General features: G+C 31.3%; 1 protein-coding gene across 1 annotated transcript; it reads right to left on the reverse strand.

The window, feature by feature from the left end:
* Positions 1 to 3,482: 3,482 nt before the first annotated feature.
* LOC106774381 (citrate synthase, glyoxysomal) lies at positions 3,483 to 13,183 on the reverse strand. The gene is made up of 13 exons (XM_014661361.2): positions 12,779 to 13,183; positions 9,644 to 9,824; positions 9,332 to 9,417; positions 8,578 to 8,682; positions 6,681 to 6,743; positions 6,371 to 6,480; positions 5,963 to 6,082; positions 5,695 to 5,770; positions 5,422 to 5,495; positions 5,133 to 5,253; positions 4,687 to 4,784; positions 4,455 to 4,578; positions 3,483 to 3,930 (listed from the first exon to the last, which is right to left on the reverse strand). Exons 1-13 carry the CDS (start codon positions 13,016 to 13,018, stop codon positions 3,799 to 3,801), a joined length of 1,530 nt encoding a protein of 509 aa, XP_014516847.1. The 5' UTR covers positions 13,019 to 13,183; the 3' UTR covers positions 3,483 to 3,798.
* Between the last annotated feature and the right edge of the window lie 834 nt (positions 13,184 to 14,017).

Consider the following 14,017-nt stretch of genomic DNA (forward strand, 5'->3'; position numbering starts at 1 on the left):
ATTAATAAAATAAATAAATAATAAAATAATTTTTAATAATAAAAGAAATATAAATAAAATAGAAAATAATAATATTAAATAATTAAAAATCAANTTATTAGNCATTTATGAATAAAATAAAATAAATATTAAAATATTTTTCAATTAAAAAGAACATGTATTGTTATACCATTTAGTTTAAAAATTAGTACAATTNAGTTTAAAATTAGTATAGTTACTAGTTCAGTTCAGTTTATATTGTAGTTTAATTAAAATTAGTGTAGTTTACAATTTAGTTAATAGTTCAGTTAGTTAGTGTAATTTACAATTCAATTAATAGTTTAGTTCAGTTTACAGTTCAGTTAATAGTTCAGTTAGTGCAGTTTACAGTTCAGTTAATAGTTCAGTTCAGTTCATACTGTAGTACAGTACAGTTCAGTACGGCTCAGTTTGATAAAACAAAATATAGTTCGGTTCAGTTTGTCTGAACTGTTTTATAGTTCAGTTTGTCTGAACTGTTTTACAGTTTTTAGCAGTGCAGTACAGTTCAGTTCGATTTGCCCACCCCTACTTAATTATATATGTTTGCGAATTCTCGGAGAAGGACCCAATGCTTGTGCTAACGCAAGAAAGTGGATTCGCGATCATGGTGGTGTAATGCATATACCTTCATGGGGGAAATTCGGGCTTTCAGTACAAATATTTTTCTATGAAATTTAAATATTTTTCTTGAACCTTACGATAAAAATACTTAGAGGAAAGCACATACATGTGCAAAAGTAAGATACTCAATTATTAATAAAAAAAATGTACATCATGTATTTTCTCTCTCACTTTTTTCGTATTGCAAAAGGCCGAAGAGAGAGCACCGCTAAAAAAACAGAAAAAGGTTTCCTGCTTTGTAGAGGAATAGGGGAAAGAACATAAAAAAAGTTAACCTTGTTTGTGCATACTTATTGAAGCAAATTTTATTAAGTAGAGACGCAATTGATAACTTTTTAAAAGAATGAACTAACTTGACCCTTTTAAACAAATTTGAAACAAAATAAGCAATTAAACCTTATTTTAAATATTGTGAAGTACATGTAGTAATTATGAGAGTGTAAGAAGCAAAATCTCAAACAATTTTAGCACTCAACTTCAAGTTAGATTGACTCATTTAGAGTGTTACTCCCTCTACCATCCCATCTTCTCCCTCCACCTCCCCAACTTTTCAAAATTTTAATCTTATCCTTTTTTACTTTTACCTTTACCTATTTAACTTTTTATTTTTTTCAAACCTTATAATCCCCTTTCACTTTCACTCTTTCTCTTAGAGGCAAGCCTCCACCCCCCATCCCCACTTTCACTTTCTCTCTTTCTTTTCAATTTCCACATCTGTTAAAACAAAAATATGTGTAGATGTCTTTTTTCTTAAAAGGACCTCTTAAGATCGAATGGCTTCTTCATATGTTAATGATGATTTTGTTGTATTTTAGTGTAGACCTTCAGTTTTTCAATATAAAAGTTCGTATAATGGTGTATCTTTTAAAACCTTGTTTTAAGCTTGTGATTTTGATTTCAAAAATAAATGTGCAACTATAGAAGTTATGTAAAATTGAGGAAAGTTTTCACTATTCTGATTTTGGCGTTTGGTGACATTAATGGCATTTTACCACATCAATGACATCTTACGAGATAGAAGCAATGGAAACATGAACCTAACACGTCCCTAAGGGCAGCAAATGATTCAATTTTCTTGCATTATATATACATGATACTATAGCAAAAGAAATTTGAAGATATTTTGATGAAATAATTTTCTCTCCAATGCAAAAGTCAATTTTACACACAAATCCTCGCACAAACTTAATATAAAAATAGTTGATGTGACTACCTTTACAATGAAATGAAATAACAATGTTATTATTATTCATGTATAGGCAAAGAGACACTTGTTTTTCTTTCAAAGGATAATTTACATTGCATCTCTAGTTATAGGGCATCTTTCAAAGTCAATCGTTAACGAATGTGAAAATTGAAAAAAAAAATAAAAAGAGAAAGTGAAATGGAGGTGAGGGGTAGGGATTTGCCTTTGAGAGAAAGAGTGAAAGTGAAAAGAGATTAAGATTTTAAAAAATAAGCCAAGAAGGGATTAAGAAGAGATTAAGCCAACACGTCAGCGTACCACGTGAGCTAAACTTAACGTCGTTTGAGATCAGTTAACGATTGGGGTAAAATGTGTGCATTTTTACAAAAATTATGACTCAATTGAGACAGTTCAAAACTTGAGGACCGAACTGAGATTTTCACACAAACATTAGGACTAAAGGAGGGTTTAAACCAAAGTAAAATAGATAAAAGTAAAAGTATAAAGGATAAGATTGAAATTTAAAAATAAGTAGAGAGATGAGAGGGAGAAAATGGGATGGTGGAGAAAGTAACACTCACCCATTTAACAAATGTGTTCAGGTAAATTGAACTTAATAAGTCAAATTAACCATTTTGGTATTATAGCTATTTACGTAAATTACATAATAAAATAAATTAAATTAAATGGAATTTATAGTTAAATCAACTCTTGGTGTCTTAGTACTTTTTAAGAGAATAAAATTAATAAAAAATAATTTAAAAAATAGTTGATGATTTACAGCAAAATTGCTGATATATTATATATATTGGATTATTGAAATGTACATACTTCTTTCCTCAATACTTTATTTTAATTTTCTAACTTTAAAATGAAATAGAAATATGTACGTTAAAAATTCCTTTTGTATATTATTATAAATAGTAGAATTAAACTTTCGCGTCAGTTGAATTTTAAAGTTAAAAAATAAGAAAATGATATTTTAACACCATTTTTTTACACTATTTTAACACTGCATACGTGTCAAAATGTAGTTGGACGATTTCAAATTAAAAAAAAAATGGTTTTTCTCTTCCAAATATACCCTTGGTTCAGCTTTTTTTAATTTAAAATCGTCCAACTATATTTTGACATGTGTGCAGTGTCAAAAAATGGTGTTAAAATATCATTTTCCTAAAAAATATACATATTGAAGTGTTAAGCTATTATTTGTCATTGTGATCAATAATTTAATTTATAGGATAAAAGAATTAATTATGAAAATAAATTAAAAATTTAATTTTACACGCTGGTTCAAGTTTTCCGAAGACTGGACGAAACTTAATTCACTTTCAAGTTTGTATCATTTATGAAAAAAACAAAACCCAAAACAAATGTTCAGTTAGATTATCCTCCTTCATTAAAACTATTTTCAGTTTTTTTAGTTTATGCTCTGTTATTATAAAACTAAATTTCCAATAAAAAATAACGATCCAATCTATATTTTGAAGTCATCCACACTTGACAAAAAATTTAAGATATTTTTTTATCATACAAAAGTATATTTAAGTAATCAAAATTAAAAAGGTCATATAAAGAAAATAAGTCTTCTCCATTAGTTTTACTTTATTAGTATTCTATTATAGATTATGTTTATAAACAAAGTAATCATTCATTACTGTTAACCTCAGTCTCTCCATCCCTCTCTAACAGTTGAACTACCCCTCCATCTGTTCCAAATTCAATACATTGAGACTGAGATTTCAAAATTATATATGCCATTGCAAATACAGGGGAGTTTTTTCCAGGTAGAGAATTGAAAAGAAAAAAGAAACTAATACCGTAGTCTATTTTTGATTTAATGATTTTATTTATGGTGCCATAATTTATACATGAACAAACCATTATACTTTTATGTACCAGAAAAAAAATATAGTTTCTCTGGAGCTGGATTTTATTGATCACTTGGCAGTTTCACTAGTAAATCCAAGTTATGCCCCAGATCCAGCAAGTCGCCTCTTTGAGGCATTTGATACAGCCAACTGACCAAGTTTATCAGTGTTACCTGAAACAGTCCTTTGATTGATGGGTGTATAATGCCTTAACCATTCCCCAACATAAACCTGGAACATAACAGATACTTCAAAATCAGTCACTAACGTCAATTTTTGTCGGGTTTACATCCAAAAAAATAAAATAAAAAATCAGTCACTAATGGTAGTTCAAAAATCCAAAACCTGTAAAATGGTGACAATTTGCAACTACCAAAAAATGCACAGAAAAATACTGTTATATTTGTTTAACTGCCTCATGGAATGTCTGCTATGAGAAAATGTTTCAGAAAACTAACTACGATTAATCCAAAATTAACCCTACTTAAGTCATTTCCACCACCACATCAAGTCTTGTACAATTATGCCAATGTGATAGTTTACTATATCCATCTGATGTATTTTCAAATATTTTCCATTACAAAAGAAAGATATAGTTCAGCCTCTATGTGATACAACTAGGTAACCATTTTCATGGATACTGAATACTACATAACAAAACATTCATACAACCATATCAGCATTAATAAAAATTATTATGCGAATAAGCAAGACCTTAATATAACCACAAAAATTATTTAGAGAAAGGAAATAACCTGCTGAGGTCTCATAATCTTTGTATCAGGGTCATCTAAGGACTCTCGCCAATGTGCCAAGTATCCAGCCATTCGAGGGATGGCAAATAAAATAGTGAAAAACTCAGGTTGGAACCCCATGGCCCTGATGGTACAAAAACATCAGCTCAATCCTAGTCAAATAATCTGGGAGGAGTAACATAACATATATTACCCTCTGTGGTTACAAAAACTTAATGTAATAATAGGTTACCTATAAATTAATCCAGAGTAGAAGTCAACGTTTGGATATAACTTCCTCTTGATGAAATACTCATCAGACAGTGCAATCTTTTCCAAGGCCACTGCAATCTGCACAATCAAATCATTTCAGATGAAACTTACAAATTCAAACTAAATTTATTGAAATGAGTTGACATTCATTAAGCATAAGAACTTTTCCGGTAAAAAGGTCAAAGGATTTGACTGAATTATCATAGAATTAAATTCAAATACTTGTACATATACATATACAAAACAGTTTGCAACATTTGTTTTTAAAAATGTCTCAAAATAATACAGAAAAAAGACTTTCAAAATATAATATTTAGATATTATGTTCACAGTCAATTCATAGCCCTTATGAACAGCATATCCAGTTTAAGGAACATACTACAGATAAACTATAGCACAAACATATAACAGAAAATGGATAAACACCTCTATAAGAGGATCCCGGCCAACAATGGAAAACACTTCCTCTGTCAGTTTTCTTAAGACCTTTGCTCTTGGATCATAATTTTTGTAGACACGATGTCCAAAACCACTGAGCTTTCGTTTCCTGAAGAAAGAAACCCATCAGACCATAATATCAAATAAAACTATCATTTCTTCTACTTGCGGTGAAGATACCCAAAAAATAGGAGTCACAAAAGAGCAAGTCATTGACCATCACTATTCTTCACAGATAAGGGAAAACGCAAAGATACAAGAAAAAAGTAATAGCCACCTGGCTTTAACACCCTCAATGAACGCTGGAATGTTCTCAACCGTTCCAATTTCACTCAACATTTTGAGGACAGCCTGCATAACAAAAAGTTACATTAGTATAGTCAAATGAGTATAATCAAAGGTTAGATTTCTAAATTACTTTCTTTCCGTATTTAAAGTAAGCAATGGTAAAATAACCACAAGAACATCCTAAGCCACGAAACATGTAGTTTCCACACTATACAAAGGTTAGATAGAATTCTACTCTATTTGCTTTCTGTGTTTACATTACCTCATTGGCTCCACCATGAAGAGGTCCATATAGAGCTCCAATAGCCCCAGCAACAGCAGTATATACATCAACACCACTGCAAGGTGAAAATAAGGCAATATGATGAGATATGTTACTTCATTTTACTTGGAAAATTACTACTTGGGCTAAATTGTTTCACTTGTGACTATTGGGCTAAATTGTTTCACTTGTGACTATTAAGACGCAGTTGAAGCAGACTCAGTAAATTTGATTTGCAGAATTGTCATGCTTAAGTAGTAACATTTACCTTGATGAGAGGTGCCGCACAGCAGATGTAGAACAATTCATTTCATGTTCTGCATGCAGGATGAAGATAATATCTAGCGCTCGAGTTAGCCGGGGATTAGGTTTGTATGATCGGTTGCCGCTGAAAACATGAATAACGGAGACATTATTTGATTTATGCTCATATAGTCTCACGATAACAAAATTCAGCTAATGTGGATACAACTCTACCATCATTGATTAAATCATACTACTTAGTATGTTTTGGTGAGTAAATCTTGTTACTTTTGATTCATAAGATTTTTAGTTTTTATATATATGAAGAAAAGAACATGATAATCCATGAAGATCAGTCGACGAAATAACTTAACACAAGAAACAACTTCAGGTTGATATAAATATTAATCAGACGTTACACAGTAAGACATACAAAGAATCTAGCATGTATAGGAAATTCTCTGTGTAAGAAAGTTCGTTGGATGGAAGCACAGGCGGTCTTCCTGCCAATCTAAGATTAATAGCAGCAGCAATTGTCGTTATCTGCAGTCAAAGTAGAAAAAATGATGATGCAACAAAGCAGTAGGACAGCCCTTGCAAATAAGCATTGAATTGAATTAATACTTCACAAAAATTCAGAAAATAACCAATAAGCATGGAAAGCATTCAGAATAATTGAATCACTAATCAAATATACCATGGACAGATAATTAAGAAGAATAAAGACAACTCAACAAGTAAACCTTTCCAATAATTCGTGCTATTTGCTTGTCTCTCACTTGCTTTGAGTTGTAGATATCAAGACCCTATATTAAAATATAAAAAGAGTGTTAAAAGAAATAATCGAAGCTTAATCAAATACAAGGCAGTACATGCTGAACCTTAATAAATAACAGAGTACAACTCTGCACACATGTATATTGAACTAAGGCATAGGAAAACATGATACCCCATGAGAATCACTGTCAAAAATAATGAAACAGCATCACCTCAAAAGGAGAGTCGTGCAGGAATAAAAAAAACTAAAGAAACAGAGAGATACATCGAATCTCTTCTATTTTAGCAATTACTATTACATTGTGATTTTACCTCAGTATTTATAAGAGTCACTAACAGATAGCTACTGACAGCTGTTATACCAAATTAACAGCTGACATAATAGGATAAACTAACTAACTGATAGTTACTGACAGCTGCTATAACAAACTAACAACTGTAATAACTAAATATGGAATAAGCTACCCACAACTTTCTGATATACTAATGCACTTCAAGGTATAATCAACAAAAAAAATAAGCCCTGGTCTTGGGGTGTTCATTGGGTCGGGTTATCCAATGATCCAACTCGCCCCAATCCAACCCAATTAGATTGGGTTAGGTTTCATTTATACAGGTTCAGTGATGGGTTTAGTATAAGTGACTTGAGATCCAACCCAAAACTAACATCTATACTTGTGTTATAGACAAATTGTTTAATGTTTTTTTTTTTTTTCATGTTCTGAATTAGTTTAGACAAATTTGTTATGATTTGACTTATTGACTTACTTGAAACCTTGAATTAATTTATGTAAGTATTGTCATATTTTTAACTAGGTTGATACTTAAAAATTACAATTTTTAACAAAAAATTAAATTTTTCAAAATTTGGACCCAATTGACTTAACTCAATCCAACCCGCTGTAGAGTGGGTTTGGTTGGGTTTAATACAAAAGATGCATAACCCAACCCAACCCACAGACACCCCTACCTAAACAGCAATAATTGATTGAAAAAAAAAAAATCCTTTTCAATGGACCAATTAAGCGCTATTCACAGATTCTAGTACATACTGTAGAAATTGACTGGAAGAGAATCACCTATTTTATCTTTCCATAAGTACACCACAGACAAGGTAAATTATGATTTAAACTTGGAAAGTAAGATGCAGTTCTTTGAATTACTTGACTCATTATACACTTAAACAATGCAATCACCTTAGGCAATAGCCACCAACTCAGACCAGCAGTGTTAGCAACTTAAAGAAAAATAACATTAATTTATAAACTACTATAGTTCTGAGTTTTTATTTAAATCTAAAATTTCAGTGACCCATTTTTGTAGATACCTAAAATCTTCAGGGGCTCCAATAATGTTTAGAATCGGTTAGAATATCATAATATCATCGTAATATATTTAGAGTAGTTTTGAATGTCTTAGATAATTTCAGGGAGTAGCTTCCATATTTCCTTACATTTTACTATTTGTTTTCCAATTTCATTAGGATTAGGAGTCTTGTATACGTAAAAATAGATCTTTATTTTTTGTATCACTTCCAACGCATAATGTTATTTACACACATGAGACTATTATTCAGAATCTCTATTCGCTCTCTTCCTCCTTACCTGCCTAAATCTCATTAATCTCAACAGAAGCAAAGTTTATTGTCATATATAATACTCAAAATGTCAAATGAAACAAGCTAAAAGCCAAGTACAAAAATTTTAACAAAACAGGACAAGTTCCACAAAAAAAAAAATTAAATATTTCCAATACAAAAGTAAGGTTTGAAAGATCCATATTATATTACCATAATTTATGCATCAATGCTAAGCATATCAAAAGTTCAGTAACTTGAACTCGGACAAAGTTTGTGTTACTTACTTTGAGAGCAGGGTTTGCATCAGGATGATAAACAGACAAAGCGCTCATGGCATTAACAAGCATGCCCATTGGATGTGCATCATGAGGCATTGCTTGTATTATATCCTACAAAAGAAATGTATACCGTTTCTGTTAGCTTAATACACTTGTACTTCTAAAAAGAAATTGACAATCTGATTACTCTCCTTTGAGTGATTTCACAAGAAACTCCCAGGCTTATACATTAGAACAAAAAACAATTTGGTAAAAGAGGAATATTCGTAACATAAAAAGTGAACAATAATATTGATACAGGAACCACCCCTAACATTTATCTGACTGACCAATTAAGTGAGATTACAAAATGCTTAGTAAGATTCTCAATTTTCTCCTTAAAGGCATTGCTAGCATACATTGTTGAGAGTAACAACATAGAGACACACAATACTAAAGTGCAAGTTATGACTTTATGATGTATGAACTGCATGAAGTGTATGTGTATGTGCATGAACTTACTGCTTAATATACTCTGATTGATTAAGCTTTGAATCACTTGATCATTCTAAATGCTAACCAATAGATAAAAATAAAAGGAGCTACCAAAGTTTTTGACAAAGTAAAATACAATTGCCATATTAAATTTTAAGTAATAATACAAAAGATGTGATTTGCTAACAAATCTAAAACTGGCTACTGACTGAAACAGAAAAGGTTGCCAGATAAGAATTTGGGTCCTTAAACCAATAATAAGTTATTTGATAGCAGAAAAGCTCACCAAAACTCCTTGTGGTACAGCTGAATGCTGAGATATGTTGAACTCCCATGCTGCTAACTGACTTTCAGAAGGCAAATTTCCATACACTACAATGACAGAGTAAGATAGATTTAACAAACACTAAAAACATATAAGTGATGCATAAAATGAAGCCTGAATTTATTAATAAGGACACGACATCTATGCATCTTTGGTGATATAAAATTAGAATCTCAGCTAATCATCAGTGAAAAGAAAAACCCACTAACTTATGAGAAACAATGGCAACAAAAGCCCCATGCATGTGCAAGGAAATTACTAAACAATACTCACTTATGAGATATGACACTTCCGTAAAGGTGCTTTTCTCTGCCAATTCCTCAATCGGAAAGCCTCTATATCTAAGGATTCCCGCATCACCATCAATGTAAGAAATCCTTGAGATGACAGGAGCAGTGTTCAAGTAGCCAGGATCATAAAGCTTGAGTCCATTATCATTTTTCCCAGTTGATATCTACAGATCAAAAGTTAAAAACCCTATAATCTAATACCAAGAATTAACATACATAAACAGCATTACAATTAATTACAGACCACCATATCTACAATTTCAGTGTTTCACTATAAAATCTGAATAAAATACCTACACACAAAAAATACTTACCTACAAAGTTGTTTGGATTATGAAGCCTTTTTTTTCATTTTTAGTTTTACTTGTAAACATAAATTTTCACAATGTTTCCATCTTATTTCCTATTTTCAAAAGCTTGTATAAGAATCATAAAAAAAACAATTTTTTTCCTTTTCTGTTTTTTCACTGTTTTCTGTACTAACTTTTGAAAATAGGAAATGAAGTTAAATAACTAAAAGAAAACATTTGGAGTTAGGTCGATTTGCATGTTCTCAATTACAAAAGAGAGAGACCCTAATGCCAAATTAATTAGTGCATCCCCAACTTGATCCTTGAAATTAAAGCAGTCAGGTAATTGATCCCTGACATTAACAAAAAAGCAAAAATAACCTCTGAAATTGTAAATTATCAATCAATTCAATCCATCTATTAGTTGGTGTCTTGTAAAATTGTTAGAAAAGCTGAGTTGGTACCTTAGGTGTTTGCATGACATCCAAAAGTGCATGCCATGTAAGAGGGACCAAATTGACTGAGAATTTGATAAACTATTTTGATGAAATTGACCCCTTCTCTCTTCAGGACCAGCACAAGGGTAGGCCACTAAAACTCAAACCCTAGGCTCACAAACAAGAAAATATTTTTGCCAATAGTTTCTCAAAGCAAAAAGGTCAAATACGTTGACAAAAATACCCAACATACAGCTCCCTTATTTAAAGTAGAAAAATCTCATTCTTTCAAAGTTCGCATTAGGTTCCACTCACTGTTGGCCGGCCTCACCTCTCTTTGTCTTCTCTATTAAAAACTACTTTTCTCACCTTGTCTTCACACATTTCATGAGCTCAGGAAAAACATTTCTTCACAATTTCCAATTCTAAGAGCACACATATAGGGAATAAAAAAACCTTTCACAGTGGTATGCAGTTGATTGCTAGGATTAATCAACCTAAAAGCAAGAAGAATTAAAAAAAGGAGCAAGCAATTACTTCCACGTCAACAAAGCCTAAAGTTTTGATCAAATATGCAAAGTTTACTCGAAAAATGTAAACCCTAATCCAGAATGTCACAGGGAATACCAAAGCTGGGGGCAGGTTGAAATTGGTCACAGCTTATGTATTTGGGCTTTAAGTTCTTGGCAGTGTTCAGGAACTGAAAGAATTAGGGAGAGAAAATAGGAAAAGGTAGAGAGAGATTTAGAAAAGAACAAGAAGTTTATTAAAATGGAAAGATAGAACTTCAAGAGTACCCCAGAGTTAACATTCCAGACAGAGAACGAGACTTTCTCCCAATTACAATCAAGGAATCCAAAACTAACTCTTACAAACAACTAACTTAGGTATTTATATAACACAGCCTTATACTCCCGCACATTACTACTAACTAACTGATGTAACTAGTTCTCTTTTCTTCTAACATAAACCTATAATGTTTTAGGAATCTTAGCCACATCTAACATTTGTCTTCTTCTATGGGCCTAACATGGTGAAGTCAAACAATTCAATTAATGTTTCCAGTTGAGCGAATGCATAAGTGATTGCTTGCTCACGTTTTGCTGCATCTTGTTCACAGACAAGGTCAGTGTTATAATTACAGAAATAAGAATCATATCTTTAAAATTGCAATATAGGATCACATCTTTATATCATATTTGTGCTATTCTAGGATCATATTTTATTATTAGATGATATAAAATCTCTTTCAGTTGTTCTATTGAATTCTGTACTTCAATAGAAATACCCGTGTTGTTACAAAAATGTGATTTCAACTCCATGTTTCTCTTTATCTTTATAGTTTAAAAGTCACTATAATCCTCATCCTCCACCAAGTGCAGAAATTTTTTATTTAACTCCATGTATATGTACACGCCCTCTAGAATTGGAAATGTTCTAGAAACATTTTTTTCTGAGCTGAAATTGATGATGGTGTGAGCTGTGAAATGGAGCTGAAAAAGTTGTACTTAAATTAAATGGAGAAGACAAAGAGAGGGGTGTTCAATTTCATCAAAAAAGATTTATCCAATTTCAGTCAATTTATCCCTAGGCAGGTAGTGTGTGCTTAGTTGGATGATATATAGGTATTCGACATGTCAACTAAGATTTTTGCACGTTAAATGACACCAGCAAATAAAAAGACCAACTTGTATGACAATTTATAATTTCATATATCAGTTTGCCTATGGTCATGTCAATGACCAAATCGACCGACTCCTAAACCAAATTGGTGATTCACTCATTCCAATCAATTCAAGAGACACAAAACATGTAGTTCGTCCTTGAAATTGTTAGGCGTAGTTACCTTGGTCTCTGAAACTAAGGAAATAAATAAATAAAAAAAAAAAAAAAAAACTTAAAAACTTTAACTTTGATACGTCAATCAAGTTTGTCCAACTGTTACAAGCATTGTATGTAACTTAAAGTGTTAATATTAACTTCAGTTAACAAAAATAAATGATAGTAATTAGTAAATTTGGAGACTTAGATAGAACAACTTCTATTTTTGAGGATTAATTTGAAATTTTCATAGCTTTAGAACCTGTGACAAGCTTAACACTTTCAAAAGACCGAAAATTTTCATTTACCCACAATCACAAAGGAGTAAAATTGAGCACAACCCAATTATCCAAATTAAAACCCCTTTCAAAGGTCAAGATCACAAGCGAAAACACAACTTTCTACTTAGAAGCACATCAACATAAAAAAGCACCACAAATCCAAAAAAAAGGAGCCAACCCCAACCCCAACTCCAACTCCAAAACGATTCAAAGCAGACGAAACAATAAAAATTGACAAAATCTCACTTCACAAAATCCGAAAAGGAGGATGAATCAGCATTAGCAGTACCTTCTTGAAGTCAGAGGCTCTAACGGTGCCTTCTGGGGAAACATCGATCTGGTATTTTTTTCCGGTCCTCTCATCGACGACGGTGAGGGTACCCTTGAGGTTCCCCGGCGGCGAGGCTCCGGAGGCCGCGGAAAGGTGGAAGGGTTGGATCGCGGCGGTGGCGGCGGCGTCGGAGGGAAATAAGTGAGCTGCGAGAGTGGCTAAACGATTGCGTGCTGTGTGTTCAGAAGCTCTTGACATGGTTGTGTGTCGATGGTTCTTTGTTGATTGGAGAATTTGAATGATTGAAGAAAGCTAAAGGATTGAATATGCCAATGGATTTGCGGATCAGAGTTCAATTGGAGGTTTGAACGAAGAGAGAATTTTTTTCAGCTATTATGCACGTGTCCGTTCCAGAGTTGAATATGCAGACAATGCACGTGTTTCCCATTTTTGTTTTATTTTCCATATTTTTTCGATTATTGAACTTTGTTTTTTATTAATAAAAACTCTCACTTTTAAAAATACAACCATGACCTTTTAAAAGTTTAATTAAGGATGTCAATATCCGTTTACAATTTTTTTTGTAATTAAGTATATATTAATAGTATCACTAAATATACTAAAAAATTATTAATAAAACTAAAATAAAGTAATTAAACTTTTACAAAAATTTAGTTGATTAATTTTAGTAATATTCCTCTCAACTATTTTTTTAAAATCCAAACTCGATGTCTTATTCTAAAATAGAAAAAAAAAAAGTATACAAAATGATATACATGTTTCTTTTATTGAGAAAATTTCATTTTCTTTCGAAAAGTTACTTTCTCATTTATCTCTCCAAAAAGGAAGTATCAAAAATAACTAAATAATGATTAAGGAATTCGCTCTTTGAATCACTAAATTAGACTTTTCCATCCTCTTAGTATAACTGTTTTGTTAGGAATGTTATCTTTAAAAATATTTATTCTTTTCCTTGAATTTTGTATTATTCTTTTTAACTGAAATTACTTTTATATGGTTATTTATTAGATTTTTTTAATTTAAATTTATTATTTAATATAATACAATTATCTCATTTTATTGAAGATAAAATTAATCTAAGTATTTGTTTTTTAAAGTCGCAAAGATGTGCTATAAATACTAATTTCATAAATTTTTTAAATTTTTTTTTCAAAAGCATTTGATTTTCTTTTTCTAAGGAATTTTCGTTAAAAAAACTTTTTCAAAATATATATATATATATATATATATATATAT

The sequence above is a fragment of the Vigna radiata genome, chromosome 10, assembly GCF_000741045.1.
Source record: "Vigna radiata var. radiata cultivar VC1973A chromosome 10, Vradiata_ver6, whole genome shotgun sequence".
NCBI lineage: Eukaryota > Viridiplantae > Streptophyta > Magnoliopsida > Fabales > Fabaceae > Vigna > Vigna radiata.